At 52.7% G+C, this 14,312-nt stretch overlaps 7 protein-coding genes across 7 annotated transcripts; 5 read left to right on the plus strand and 2 right to left on the minus strand.

Annotated features, from left to right (window-relative positions):
• Nucleotides 1-231: 231 nt before the first annotated feature.
• BU26DRAFT_442648 (uncharacterized protein) lies at nt 232-2,032 on the minus strand (the record flags this gene model as incomplete). The annotated part of the gene is made up of 3 exons (XM_033824516.1): nt 232-562; nt 617-1,364; nt 1,417-2,032. 3 exons carry the CDS (start codon nt 2,030-2,032, stop codon nt 232-234), a joined length of 1,695 nt encoding a protein of 564 aa, XP_033675405.1.
• A 1,321-nt stretch (nt 2,033-3,353) lies between these two features.
• On the plus strand, nt 3,354-4,111 carry BU26DRAFT_589423 (uncharacterized protein). Its single transcript, XM_033834730.1, has one exon. It carries the CDS (start codon nt 3,449-3,451, stop codon nt 3,866-3,868), a length of 420 nt encoding a protein of 139 aa, XP_033675406.1. The 5' UTR covers nt 3,354-3,448; the 3' UTR covers nt 3,869-4,111.
• A 694-nt stretch (nt 4,112-4,805) lies between these two features.
• Nucleotides 4,806-5,935, plus strand: BU26DRAFT_526052 (uncharacterized protein). Its single transcript, XM_033830653.1, has one exon. The coding sequence runs from the start codon at nt 4,834-4,836 to the stop codon at nt 5,749-5,751; it is 918 nt and encodes a 305-aa protein (XP_033675407.1). The 5' UTR covers nt 4,806-4,833; the 3' UTR covers nt 5,752-5,935.
• A 187-nt stretch (nt 5,936-6,122) lies between these two features.
• On the plus strand, nt 6,123-6,995 carry BU26DRAFT_526053 (uncharacterized protein). Its single transcript, XM_033830654.1, has one exon. It carries the CDS (start codon nt 6,379-6,381, stop codon nt 6,541-6,543), a length of 165 nt encoding a protein of 54 aa, XP_033675408.1. The 5' UTR covers nt 6,123-6,378; the 3' UTR covers nt 6,544-6,995.
• A 642-nt stretch (nt 6,996-7,637) lies between these two features.
• BU26DRAFT_572788 (uncharacterized protein) lies at nt 7,638-8,003 on the plus strand (the record flags this gene model as incomplete). The annotated part of the gene is made up of 1 exon (XM_033834269.1): nt 7,638-8,003. One exon carries the CDS (start codon nt 7,638-7,640, stop codon nt 8,001-8,003), a length of 366 nt encoding a protein of 121 aa, XP_033675409.1.
• Nucleotides 8,004-10,712: 2,709 nt separating this feature from the next.
• BU26DRAFT_498017 (ankyrin) lies at nt 10,713-11,316 on the plus strand (the record flags this gene model as incomplete). The annotated part of the gene is made up of 1 exon (XM_033826321.1): nt 10,713-11,316. One exon carries the CDS (start codon nt 10,713-10,715, stop codon nt 11,253-11,255), a length of 543 nt encoding a protein of 180 aa, XP_033675410.1. The 3' UTR covers nt 11,256-11,316.
• A 40-nt stretch (nt 11,317-11,356) lies between these two features.
• On the minus strand, nt 11,357-12,497 carry BU26DRAFT_572790 (uncharacterized protein; the record flags this gene model as incomplete). The annotated part of the gene is made up of 2 exons (XM_033834270.1): nt 11,357-11,903; nt 11,962-12,497. 2 exons carry the CDS (start codon nt 12,495-12,497, stop codon nt 11,357-11,359), a joined length of 1,083 nt encoding a protein of 360 aa, XP_033675411.1.
• Nucleotides 12,498-14,312: the final 1,815 nt, after the last annotated feature.

The following is a 14,312-nucleotide window of genomic DNA, read 5'->3' on the forward strand; positions in this document are numbered from 1 at the left end:
GGCGGCTGGGCGTGCCGAGTTCGAGGCTGTTCGGCTTACGCGACGCTTCATATCGTCTTTATCAACGGTCGGAAGCGCCGGTCGAGGAGGCTCTGTCTTAGCGCGCTTGTCATCCAGCGCGCCGCCATTGGCCGACGCCTCGTCACGTTGTGGCTAACCGCATTCATCCAAAACACCTCTTCCTATTCTACAGATGCTATGTCTGATACAGGGTGCCGGCCGGGAAACCCGCTACTCTGACAGCCGCCAGGCACGCAGAGGCAGCGCCTGGATCCTCATCACCGCCGGCTTGATGAAGCCCCAGAACGTCACAACGCCGATAATGATACAGATAATGTTGGTCACGTAGTAGCCGTCCGTCGTCACGTTACAGACGCCGCCACCGTCTCGACAGCGGTGTTTCTCAGCCTCGAGCACGCACGAAAAGGCCTGCGTGACCAGGTCGCCCTTGAGGAGTTCGGCCTTCGGAGGTGTCGCGGGTGGCTCGCATGTGGCCACCGTGAAAATATCGACAAATCCGAGCACAAAGTATCGCGGGAAGGTGCCGCCTAGATTCGAAACGCTGATTGACGATTAGTAAAGAGCAATCAGGAGACGTGAAAAGGGCACGACTTACGTAGCAAGCAGTGTCATGTACGTTCCGCCGATGACGGGATCAGAAATCTTTGCGTGGAACGCCGATACCGCCACGAACATGACTGTGTTCATGAAGGTCGAGAGCACGTGTTCGCAGATGACAAGGAGCAGATACCAGAGAGTTGTTCCGCCAGGGGGGAAAATCGAAACAACGAACTGCGCGAATCCAGCGGCAACCAGTCGGCCTACGAATGCCCAACACCAGATGTGCATGGGAGGAGACGTCTGGCACCATTTCCCGATGTAGTATCCCAGGGAAACTTCGATCGGGAAGTCGATGAGAATGGTGAGTGCGAGGTCTTCCTGGCTGAAGCCCTTGTCGAGGAGCTTCAGGCTCGTGACGGCGTCGTTGGCTTGAAACCCGATTTTGGCGATCAGATGGATGATGATGAACGTCTGAATGTTCTTCAGCTTGAGGATGCCCCACATCGACTGGTACACCTCGGCGACGCCGTCTGTATCCTTTGTGCGCTCCTCGCGCTTCATGACTGCCAAGCCGAAGGTAACAACCAGATATGCCCAGCCCCAGAACGTCAGGTATCCGTCGAGAGTCATGAGGCCAGTATCTCCTGGTGCATTCGCAGGACGGAACCACTTGTTCGCGAAATCCTTCGAATTGAAAGCGAGGAACACCGTGTAGGACATGAATTGGCCGGCGGTTAGGCCCACCGTCTGCGCGGTCGAGGCATAGGAAAGATTTTCGTGCGAAAGAAGGGTCAACGCCCAGCCTAAGCAGATTAGCGAATGTCCCAGTTGTGATCAATGGACTGGGTTTCTCACCATCCACGGCGATATCCTGTGTGGCGCACAAGAACACCAGGGCAAACCACCAGAACGTGAAGTTCCAGATGCCGTTGCCTTCTTTCTCTCCCGCGTATTCCATCATCTTCTTGACCTTGGAACCCAGCCATAGCATCGAGAATCCCGAGACGGTCTGAATGGGCAAGATCCAGCTCTTCCGGCGCCCGAGTTTCGGAGTCCACACGGCGTCCACGATAGGGCTCCACAGCAGTTTCAATGAATACGGGTATGCGGCCAGGGAGAATACCCCGATCGACGAATAGGAAACAACGCTCTTGAGTAGGAAGGGTACCGATCCGGTCGCCAGACCCATTGGGATACCTTGGAGGAAGTATAGCAGCACCAGCAGCAGGAAGTTCCTCTGATCCTTTTTTGGCAGCTCAAAGAAGCCCTTTGACGGGCCGTCCTCTTCATGATGCAGAGCCGGCACTGGATCGTCTAAGCTAAAGCTCGACCGCTGCATCAGCGACGCGGCCTGGCTCGCCGGGCTGCTGTTGTCGATGGAGCCATGCCTGCGCCTATGCTCCAGTACGCCGTTCATAGTCGCGCTTGTGTTGGCATGCCCGTTCGCCTTCTTCCCAGCACGCTTGCTCATTTGTAGTTCGTTGTCGGATTCGGAGTCAAGCTCGGAGAATTCGTCGTCGCGGAGCAGGTGCGCGTTTTCAGGAGTGTCTGCTACCTCGACGTGTAGCGCGGCGGGCCGCTGGCTTCGGGTATTCTTGCGATGTCTCTCGGTGTGCGCTGGACCAAAATCCTGGAGCTCAAGGTCGGCTTCGCTTGTAGAGCGGCGGTGTTGTGTTTGGAGGTTCTGTTGGTGCCGGGCGCGATTTGAAGAGTGAGGGTGCGGGTCAATAGCTGAAGGGAACGGAGCGGCAATGAAAGAAGGGAGCGATTCGCCAGTTGGTGTAGGCATCCATGTATTGACAAATGAGTGACCCCTCGGAAGGGGAACGTGTCTACTTCACGGAAAGTGTACTGCTGGCGTTTGCGCGACCTGCCAAGCCACTATTAGCAGCGCGGTTCTTCAATGCCTAACCCTTAAAATCTCACTATTCTGTATTGTAACTATGCTTATGTTATAGTAGCTTACTTTATTAGTAGTACATCTTTTCTTTATTATATATACTCTTTCTTAGGCTGATCGGGGATTCTCAAGCTATGCGCTCTAGATGACTCAGCAACAGCGCCACATATCCGCTAGGACATACGACATGCCTGTGGCTGGTGCTACGCCGAGCGAAATCCTCAACACCAAGCCGCCGAAAAAAGTCCCGGCTCCTGATTTAGCTCCCGTGAGCCCTGTTCCGATTCCCGCCGTGAAGCCTTTTCTGTCCCTAGATGCGACCCTAGCCCAGATCTGTGCAACCCTATTGGGGTGGAAGAGCTCAAGGATGACTCAGCTTGCGGCCTGACAGGTACTCGGCAGGTTGTGGAGGCTCAAGATCGAACAACACTCGGAGGAGAATACACAATCATCGAAAAGCGAATACGCATTGAGCTCATGGGCCACTGGAGGTGAACAACGCTCCACTACACTATGGCAGGAGCGGGTTGCCTGCTAACGATGGGGACATTCTTTGCCGATTACTCAGATTATCGTTATATATCAACCATAAGCCCCGGAAGATATCTAAGCGGGAAAGCCCGTTAAACAGCTCCCGTGGACGGACTTCTACCTTGGAGGTGATGCGGAATTAGAATGGCTTGGTGTGCTACGGGTTCTAAGAAGTCGTGTGGCGTCTTCAATGCCTAAGGAAGGGGCTCGAGAATACAAGGCAATGAAGTCTTCCTTCTTCATCTTGCCCTCCTCTACAAGGGCTAAGTGTGCCTCGGCCCTCTCTAGGTCGCGGTTGTACTGTTCCAACTGCAGCACCTTCTGGGCGCCGAATGCTGCAACCTCGTCTTCGCTGACTTCTCGCTCGCGCCTTTCCCACTCATCAGCACCTACATGCTGTATCAGCCTAGTGAAAGGGAAACTGCAGGGATCATTGAAGCCGGTTGTGAGTAGCATATGGGCCCACATGGCACTGTATTTCTCAGGAGGAAATCGCCCCTGTATCCCTACGCATACGATGAGGCCGTGCAGAAGGCATGCTCTACTCTCGATATCCCTCATAACGAAAGCTGCTACAAGCTCCTTGCGATCCAAAAATGGCAACAGCTGACAATCTTGGTTTTCGATATTTTCAATGATAAATACGACGTGTCCACTGCCCACCACAAGGCGAACCTTCCCGTCCTTCTTGTCGACTACGGAAAAAGGCTCTCCTACGTCAGAGTTGCGAGCCCCGAACTCCAAGAGCGCATCAATGTTCATGTCGCGAACCAACACAATTTTAACGGCTGGGACGGAGAGCTACCGTATTTTGAGGATCAGACGGGTTCAGCGCCACCGAAGTATGATAATCCTCGCGACACCTCGATGTTGTGAGAATGATTCGAATATCGTCTTCATGATAAACGCCGGGCCAGCGGGAGAGCGCTTGACACTGGCAGAAGTGATTACCTTATGGGCAGTTACTGAGTCACGGCGGGATAAGTATCTTTCGCAGGCTGCTTGGAGAGAGAAAAGTGTATCTAGGCTCCACTCAATACCCTCATGAGTGGTTCGCAAGGTCATTCTGCTTCCTGACTGAGTCATATTCGGTGACCTGAGTACTATTTTCAAAACCGCAGCTCACCGAAACAAATGACAAACCACGGTATTGCGGTATCCCCCCGCGCTGACCACAACTTTGTGGTCTCTAAACAGCAGACAGGTGGATCCGGGTACCCGTACGCTTGCCGACTAGCCAATACCGTGATCCCCATTTTAACCACCCTATACAAGTCAGTCTCCCAATTGCGGTGCCCTGGAACTGCCCGACGCCGGCGAGACAACGAGAGCCAGTCCGACACCTGCGGCACCGCATGTGGCGGCTCTGCCTGGGTTGGCGGCCACCCATTGCGCGCTTTGGACAGTCGCTTTGCGGAAGGGTCCCTACTAATTCTCTGGATCTCTTAGCTGCAGTGTCTGTGTTAACACGGAGTTGTGGATCGAGGATACTGGGGAGGTCTGGGAGACCAAGCATGGCGCTTGAGCGCGTTAAAGGGTTATATATTGCTTATGTATAAGTCCTCGGGTGATGCGTTTGCCTTGTACAAATGACTCTTTCGAACTGCTCGCTTGCACACCACAGCTTCAATATTTGGGGGTGGAGAGGGAGGAAGGGAGGACGGGGGAGAGCGCAAAGGTTCCGAGGGGAGAGCCCGGAAATTCCGGCTTGGCATCATCTGCGCCACGTGGCTGGAAGTTTCGGAGCAGGAATGGCTGGTGTCAGACTAACCCTATTTGGAGCTCCCTCGGTCATCAACACAAACATCTCCAAACCGCCTATTCTTCCCACAACCTCATAAATGGCGACAACAGAAGCTCTCGACAGCGAAATCAGCGACCTCTACGCCCGCATATCCACCTTACAAGCCCACCGTGCAAACCTAGCGTCCATCCTCCTCTCGCAGCCCCACCTTCAACCGCGTCTCGAACAGCGGCCTGTCCTACACGAACGCAACCGGCGAAATGCCGCTAAAATCGTCGAGAAACAAGCAAAACGAAACATCGAGAACGTGTATCGCGCATGCGCAGGCGTCACAGCCTACAAGGTGAAGGATCCCGATCCGTACGCGGTCGACAATGGCAATATCCTCGGGGTACGCATTGAGGTGTCAATCGGCGGGAAGTTTGTCGAGACATATCATGTGCTGTTCAATCGGCCGAACGCGCAGCATAAGAATATGTTGAAGATACACAAGCATACGATCCCTCCGTGCATCCCGCTCCAGCCGCTGGCGAACAAGTGGCTGCCGATTACGAGGAAAGACGCCGAAACCACAACAGAACAGAACTTGTTGAAGTTTGGGAGATCGCTGAGGAAAGAGCTCGTGAGCTGGCATTTGAGACTGGAGGCGGTGGAGAAGCTGCGCGTGGAAGCTGGGCTGGAGAACAAGTCTGCGGAGCGGGAGGAAGAAAGGGCGGAGTCTACCATCGGCAAGGTGCTCAACACTTTTGTGAGCGACGACGAGGACGAAGAGGATGAAGAGCGGACACGGAGACGACGCGACGGACCTGTTCGAATTACGGATATCGAGGCAGACACGGCGGTTAGAGAGATCACTGTTACCTGGTCGGATGGACGCGCGGCAGTAGTGAAGGTTGCGAAGGACGGTCAGATTGAAAAGGCCGCAGTGAGGTTTGAAGATGGAGCTCGGGATTCTGCGCTGGTCCGAAAGGCAGTTGGCCGCATCGAAGGCTTGATACAAAGATTAACGGCCTAGAATTGCTACATGCAGAGGCTCTGCAAGATAATGGACTTTTGCACGCAGCGCTTCTTGTGTAGGGTACGCTCGATAGGTCACAGGTAGATGGAGACTTAGGAGGGTCATGGTGTTGGTGGGAGGCTGGGGGAGTTAGAGTCTTCCGATACCTCGGCCTTGGAATACTATTGCTAATTCACCTCAACTCGAACCATTTCTGGTCTGCGCAATCATTCATACAGCATCTTTTGGCCTACTACTGCTCGTGGGGTGCTGCACATGTGCCCGCGGGCGATTAATCATAAAAAAATAAGCTAACCCAGTTGAGCCAAGCGTTTAAAGTGCAAATTCGAACCCCAGGGCTCAGACTCAATCCAACTCTTTTCCGCTGACTTCATCATCCAACAACGTCTTCCGTTCATGCAGGCTCCGTTGCACATCCCTGCTCACCAGTCCCCCGCCTTCAACAGCAGCCTCGAGCTTCAATCCAAGACTCGTTCCTAGCAATCAGGCGAGGTACATCCCAAGCAAGGTTTGAACAGCATATGTCCTCTTGAGTATACGTCGTCTCTCCTTCCCAATGAGAGATTCGTTTGTCACAAGAGGTAGATTGAAACCCGCTCCTTGCTTCAGCGTTACTATTGACCAATGCCAGGGTGCTTGTCCGTTTTCTGTGGGCTGGCGCTGGTGCTTGGGTTGGGACATGCTTTCGTCGCCTACCGCCCCTTTCTTATCGTCTCCATCTTCTCTCATTCATGTCCCAGTTTTCACCAAGCTTCTCGAAATGTTACTAAAGTCTCTTCTACTTCTTGATGGAAGACTGTGCGCCCTTCCAAACGGTACCCTTCCATAGCCCGACCGATACGGAACGTATATCCCGTGCGCACCAAATGTCGAAAGACAAAGCACGGCGGTCTATTTGGTCCCCGGGGCATGTTGGATCTCGAAAGCTCTGCATCGTGCATGCCAACGTCTTGAAGTCAGTAAACATCTCATTCCTTCGTTGTAGCATACGTACGATATTTCCTTTCTTGGATTCTTCTACACAATAAGACCACGATCGGCGCGCTGGTCACGAAAAGTGCGATGAGAGTGATGACGGCCTCTCGCGTCCACGCCATTTATTTGAACGGTACAGGTCTCGTCCAGGAGGATCGGAAATCGTCAAGGTGGAAAGCTATGGGAGCTAGTGCAATGATTGGGGTTCAGAGTAGCAAGGAGCCTTATGTAGGCCTATGTTCTGTATGGGTAGATGGCTCAATACGTCGGTACAGCGATGCGCCATCTCTCAGGACGCAACGCTGCTGAAGCATATAAACGACTATATCAGATTTCGGAACTTAGTGTGCTTTTCTGATTCTGAAGTCCTCCCGTGAGCAAAGAAGATTTTGGATCTCGGCTTAATTTGGTCAAGTCGGTCAACCATTTTCAGGCCGAGTGTCTTTTGCGGATTCAACTGTTACTCTGCCTAACCTGCATGCAGAGTTTGGATTTGGGACATGGGCTGATGCGATTAAAAGACTGGAACCAAGCGCGGAGCAGAAACCGGAGTCGGATTCCCGCCAAGACGCAGATTTGGGAAATCGCATCACGCATTATCGGTGAGATATTCAGCTGGCGAGAGGCCAAGAATCGGGCTGAATGGCTGCTTCCACCAACGACCTAGCTTCTCAGCCTTGCCGCACCGCGGGCTGTGGTGGGTTTGCATATACGGCTGACTGTCGCTGATCGCCGCCTTTTGATTGGAAGAGTGGTTTCAGATTTGGGAGAAGGCGGAACAGATTTTGGACGAGCCTTGCAAGACATCAGGCTCCAGCTATCAACTTCCGCGAAAGATATTTGAGGGAGGTTGCCCCAACATGCCTCTGCTACTTTGGAGGCCTAAATAGTTCATTGACAGATCCAAGATGTCTCTACATCAGTGTCGTCGTCGCCGAATACCCGACGAGGAATGGGAGAGTCACAAGCTGAGGATCAAGCGGCTGTTCCTTGAGAAGACGCTTGAAGGTGACGATGGCCTCATCTCGACCATGGAGAAAGAATGTGGCTTCTCTGCCAGGCAAATCACTTCTACCTTCTTCCTAGCAAGAAGAGCGCTAATTCAGTTCACAGTAAGGCGCAGTACGAGACAAGGCTCAAGAGGTGGGGTTTCCGAAAGTACGCTAGCAAAGAACAATGGAACGCGATCCATCACGCTGTGGATAATCGCCATGCGCAAGGCAAAGGAAGTCAAGTATACCTACACGGAGAGCCACTCAAGAAGGAGAAGATAGAGAAAGAAAGGAGACGACGAAGACGCCAAGCCATCCCATTCACAGATCCATGTGAGTACTTAGTCCGTAGTCGACAAGAGGTATCACCAGGACTGACTCTTGTATCCAGCGTCCTTTCTGCAAATGCCGGATTGTGTTAGGATTCAAACGCCACCACTGGGGACTGTGGGCCCCCAAATCATGAACTGCTCGTTCCCCCTACTGCATGTGCACGACGTAAGCCCGCAAGGATGGGGAGATGTCAGCACGATGACTCCAAGGCCAAACCAGTTCTTCGAGTGGTCTGGCATTATAGAGGACGACCTGAGGGCAATCGAGGATCCATCAATTTCCGGGGTGCTACCTCTCAATGTCAACGACCCCACCGGCGCCGAATTAGGCATCGCTGTCGATGGGATATCAACGTATCACGCTACCGTTCCTATTCCCTTCCACACGAATCTCTCCGCGAATCGATTACTGCAAACCGGTTCGTTGAACCAAGTTGACTTTGGCCAATGGACTCACATGGACATAATTTCTCTCCTTACTCGCCTAGATAAACATATTTTCGGCCTTATCCAGGGCGTCATACGGAATTCGAGAGAGCCCATCGGCCTGGCGAACTTTCCGCTACATTCTTTGTGCACACCGGACACCAATGAAGCACTCGCTTCACAAACCACCGACGTTCGAATGGTATACGTCGTCATTACCGCATTGGTCAATAATCTTCTCCCCCTTGAGAGACTAGCGACGCCAGAAGGTCCAATGGATGAGCTTTTCAGGAAGGTTATCCAGTATTTCAACGAACTCCAACCGCTCCGCTTCAGCCAGCTGCTTGAGTCCATGCCAAAAGAGTTCTCCCAGGCGATGGAGCGCAGCCTACTCTGTGCTGCCATTGAGGTAGGGGCGCACCAGTTGGTAAAGACCATTCTCAATCGAGGACTCGACCCAAACAAGGTGGTTACGACAGTAGATGGTGTACAGTACACTCCCTTGGAGCGGTCATGCATACATGGACAAATCGAAATCGTTCAATATCTCCTCGATCACAACGTAAATCCAAACAGATTTCTACATCGACAGACACTTGAATGCTGCATCCCTCACGACGCGAAGCGCCAAGGTTTACCACCCATGAGCGGTCGAATTCTCGGATTACTTCTGAACGCTGGTCTCATGGTCGACGCGGACGATATATTGAGAATTAGTCAGCTCGGAGACACCGGTGTGTTCTGGACTTGTGTGGAGAACATCCCTGGCCCCAACTATGAAGCCTTTATAAAGTCGGAATTCATCAACAAGGTGCTTCGATTTTGCGAACACAAGACTGCCGCTCAGATTGTTCAATTAGTCTTAATCAGAGAGTGGGACGAGCACACGAGGCAGAGGACGTTGTTCACGTCGACTATGACCAAATGTCTCTCCACCGCTCTCTCTCGAAGTAACATGGATGCTTTCTGGAGCTTACTTGAGGCCGGTGCTACGCCAACTCCGCAATGTCTCAGCTATGCCGTCATAGAGAAGAACCTGCCTGCCATCACATACCTTCTCGGCATGGGTATATCCGTCACGGATACCAACTACCACTACCACACAGGGGTGAAGACTCCCATCGCGGAAGCAATACGATCGGGATCAGCGGAAGTGCTCGAGATGTTCTGGCGCCTTGGGTTCTTCTCCAAATTGAGGGGAGCACGTAGAGCTCTCCTACAAAGCATCGAGGCGGCCTGTGGGTCTGGGAATGAGGGTCTGCTGGACTATCTTCTATCGCTTTGGGAAATCTTTCCGCTAAGCAAGAGACATGCTCGGGTTTCCGTCTTTTATGAAGACAACTCGATCTGCTCGGCGCTTCGTAGCGGCCACGCCCACCTGGTACCGAAGCTTCTGGCCAGCGGTATAGCCCCAGATGTGAGCTCCCTCGGGCAAGCCCTTTGGGAGCGAGAAATCGAATTGGCTCAAGTCATAATGGAAGGACTCTCGGACTTTTCAGGCTGTTTCATTGCGCTACATCTAGCAGTACTTTCAGGGAGCCTGGAAACTATTCGCGCTTTCATCGCTGCAGGTGTTTCGCTGGAAAGCTATTGGGATTCTGAGGGGACTTCGGTTACCGCTGGATGGAAAATGCCCTTCGATCTGCCTGGCATCTATCCTCTTGCGACTACTGCCATTCTCAGAGGAGATCAACGAGTGATTGACCTCTTGCTTGACCTCAATGCTCCCTTGGACCTCATGCCCCACGAGAAAGAGCTCCGTCGCAAATCGGAAAAAGCGGTGATAACTCCGCTTTTTGCCGCGGTACGTGTGAAGAACTTACCACTAGTCCAAGAACTGATAGCTCGGGGAGTCAACCCATGCGATAACGCTGCCCTTCTCGAAGCAACTTCGACCGGAAACATGGCCACCACACGTTTACTGCTGGAGGCAGTCAATAAAATGCATCCGAGGCACCTGAGGGGCTTTGGAGCGGAGGCGCTATACAGTGCCGTCCAAACAGAAGATCTTGACCTGTTGGGCTTGCTTGCCAAGTCCACCGACGTTAACCATTTGATCCCTACTGATATTGGACGGTCCGAATCGAAGATCGCGGCGTTTGGGGCTGCGATTGCCAAAGAGAGCGCCAGGAGTTTGGATATGATAATAATTCTTCTGCAACACGGCGCGGATCTTAACGGAATAGTGGAGATACAGGCCGAAGCCCCCCTGCCCTCTGCAAATATCACCCCTATGTTGAAAGCGATCGCAACGCGGCAGCTTGCCAAAGTCCAGTTATTAGTCGATGCGGGAGCGAGGATAGACCTGCCAGCAAAACTTGGCATCAAGCGCACTCCTCTCCAGGCGGCTGCGGAATGCGGCGCGTTCGACATCCTCCACTACTTGCTCCAGAAGGGCGCAGACCCAAACGAGCCTCCCGCCATGCGCGAGGGCGGCACCGCTCTACAACTTGCTGCTGCGAAGGGTCTCATGGGAGTTGTCGCTCTTCTCATAGAGCGGGGTGCGGAGGTGAACGCACCGCCGGGGCTTATGCTGGGTCGAACTGCATTTGAGGGCGCTGCTGAGCATGGTCGAATTGAAATGCTACTGTTTCTCGCGGAAAAGGGGGTGGATCTTCTTGCAGATGATGGAAAGCAATACAAGCGTGCCCTTAGGTTTGCTGACGAGAATGGGCATGCTGCAGCGGTGCTAGTGGTGGAGAGAGTGTATGCCGAGGCGTGTCAGGCCGCAGGAGCAGCCATGGTGCTTGGACTGGATGATGTTTGTCAGCTATGACTGGGTTGTTCTAGGGGTAGGTTCGATCACTTTCGTATGGTTGCTTTTTCCTTTAGGTACATATGTAGTAGCTCAGGGCTTCTTTCAAGGTGACTCCATTCCTAGTCCTCCATCTCCGGAAAGCCCCCACTCTCATCATTTGGCGCTGTGACCCTGCCCTTCCGTCTTCCCCTAATCAGGAGCAGTATTATCGCGGTTACCAGCCCAGCTACGCCAAGAACCGCTCCAATGCTTATGCCTGCCTTTGCTCCAGTACCCAAGTCGTTGGAAGGTGGGTTGGTTTGCTGGGGTAGAGCGGACGTGCTCGCCGGTGTCGGTGAAGGAACCCAAGTCACACTGAACTTTTGCTGTAGTGATGATACGTACTCCGTGGGGAATACCGATAGGTCTTTCTTTTGCCAGGCAACTACGATGGGGTCGGCCGCTATCAATCCAGCCGTGACAGTCGTCATATGCGAAAATGCAGCGGTAGAGTAGCCATCGGTCCCGTAACTGCTAGCCATAAATATTCGCGCAGTGTATTCGTATGTGACTATCACAGTTTCGGGTTGATCCGCCAAGGTCGTCGTGAAGGGTGCGTAGATTTCGAAGGGGGTAGTGATGTTACCAATACATTCTCCTCTCCACTCCCGACGAAATGTCAAGCTACTATTGCGCTTCTTGTTAGCACGGTACTGAGAACAATATAGTGTTGGCTTTGACAAACCTTCTGCAGCAGCTTGCCTCGAAGGAGGTTTCGACACTGCCAGATGTCCTGCTATATTGATATTCCGTTACTTCGGCGACAGTCTGGCCGTCGGGACAGATTCCCGGGCTATATTTTGATGCGTGACCATAGGGCTGGCATGCGCTGTACGAGGGGTCGAACAGCCTTCCAACGGGTGGATTCCCTGGGTTCGTACTGAAAGCGACGAAAGAGACCGTGAATACGTCTCGTAGGCCCTCTGAAGTCGTGCTGAGAGGGGCGAAGCCGGTTCGTGGGTCTGCCGACGAGGTCACATCCCTCTCGACGGGTGTCTGGTAACTTGTTCCATCAGGTTTGCTTCTTGGCTCAACGTAAGTTATATCAAAGGTTATATTTCCGGCCACCCATTTATCGGCGCAGCCACCTGGGGGTTTCCACAGACTCGTGAGCGGCGGCACGTCGGTTGATTCGAATGTGGAGCGAGTTGTTGTGAAAATGGTGCTGTGTGACCAGTCACTAACGTTGCCGAGATTGGGGTCTGGCAGCAAAAGAGGCATTTTTCGTAGGCTCAAAGAGCGAGAAACTATAAGGAGGGAAGACTCTGAAGGATATAGGACAGGACAAGGCAAGGCCAGTGTATTGTGGCTGAGGAAGGCTGAAAGAGGCGGAGCAGGGCTGAGGTAATTATTGGCCCCGCACAAAGACTTCAGCGTCACGCAATGGCTACACAATCCTCTCCTGTGTAGCAGTAACACCTAGGCGGGGCGTTGATCGCCGTAGATGCTAGGATGCCTATATGCGTCTGGATTTCTCTTCCAGGCTTCAAGGACATCTACAAAGCCATGATTGAGATAGGATCACTCGAATAATCTAGCCATCTCCGCATCCGATGATCTTGTGCGTTCCCATGTTGACGACTATGGTGTCATGATCGCTCGTCCACCGATCGAGATCTCATCCTCCACGTTGCACGTCGCATCCTCTCGTGCCTCTTTCGCGCTAAAATCGCAGCCCGAAGGGTAAATCGTCTCCTTAAAGCTTCCTGCTCCCCTCGAGGAAGAGACGGCTAACAGCGTCTTTTAGTTTCTCCGATTTTACATCCGGTATGCGGCGACGACGTCGTCGGCATTTCATCCGTTGGTCCAATATCGTCCAAGGACGATGCTGCGATAGCGAAAAACCACCTAATAGACTTTTGTACCAAAACCATTGTGGTGATGAGAAAGGGTTGTCCTCTTTGTTATCACCCCGAGGGCGCAAGGCTGAACCGTCCCGCACCCGGTCCGGTGAGTCCCACATCCGTTCCCAAATCTGAATTGCCCTTTATCACCAATCAGATAGAGCCGGCTATGGAAAGGCAGCCACATATGCAGACTCCGCCTCACAACATGCTGTCGTTGAATCGCTCGGCTGCACAAGGCCTCCAATCAGCTAAGTCTTCAGCCCTGGCACGTGAAGCGAATAGTTTCTAACAGTCACATGTTCAGCACATACCTAGGCAAACCAGAATCGTCCCAGATCAGCCCGGAAGCGACACTTTTGTGCTGTGCCATCGTTACGTGTTACATCCTTTTCAGGCGAGGCTCTCATCATGTCCGCTCCCAAATCGGATTCCCGACTGAATGGATATGCGAGACACTTGCCGACTCAAATCTGATTTCTCGATAGCGATGCACAAGTGCGCTCGATCCAGACTTTGGCCAGGTAGCCCGAGTCTGAATTGTTAAGGTACCAGTCAGGTATGGTGAAGCCGGGAGAATAGAGTCAACTTTCATCGCTCTTGACTACCAAGCTTCCTTACTGCGACCCTCCAGCGCATCTCTGCCCTCTACGGAATGCCGTGGACGCGAGATACGACAATCGGTCTAGTCACCCTCTTCGCCATCTGCGCCTAAATGTCAACTACATTATGGGACCTTTCCTAGCGCAGGAGAAAGAGTCAGGCTATACTTAGTAAAATAACTATACAGAGAGCTGTTGGATATTTCCTAACGCAGCGGGTAGACCCCACGAGCATGGAGCTTCCAATGTACAAATTGTGCCATCGCCGAATCTTCGCGATACGCTGGTCAAAATGAGGGCCGTTGTTGACGACGGTAGTTGCACTACAAATTACTTCCTGTGAGACTAAGACGAGCACCACAGCAGAGGCTATATGGCAGTAGAGGAGGACTGCGATCTTTCCATTAGCTCATTGACTCTACGGGGCTGAATGAAACGTACCGGCGATTTTGAACTGCTTTTCCACCTTGGCAGTTGAAAGCATGACCGTGTCCATATAGAGTTGTTTCGAGAGCGGTGCCGGTACGTTCCCATCCCCAAACCGCTGCAATCCATTCAGAAGCACCCAGAATGTGAGATGCATTAACTTC

Source organism: Trematosphaeria pertusa, assembly GCF_010094035.1.
Source record: "Trematosphaeria pertusa strain CBS 122368 unplaced genomic scaffold BU26scaffold_30, whole genome shotgun sequence".
Lineage (NCBI taxonomy): Eukaryota > Fungi > Ascomycota > Dothideomycetes > Pleosporales > Trematosphaeriaceae > Trematosphaeria > Trematosphaeria pertusa.

Coding starts and splice junctions, on each gene's coding strand:
- BU26DRAFT_589423 (XM_033834730.1), top strand. CDS start 3,449: ATGGGCCCACATGGCACTGTATTTCTCAGGAGGAAATCGCCCCTGTAT.
- BU26DRAFT_526052 (XM_033830653.1), top strand. CDS start 4,834: ATGGCGACAACAGAAGCTCTCGACAGCGAAATCAGCGACCTCTACGCC.
- BU26DRAFT_526053 (XM_033830654.1), top strand. CDS start 6,379: ATGCCAGGGTGCTTGTCCGTTTTCTGTGGGCTGGCGCTGGTGCTTGGG.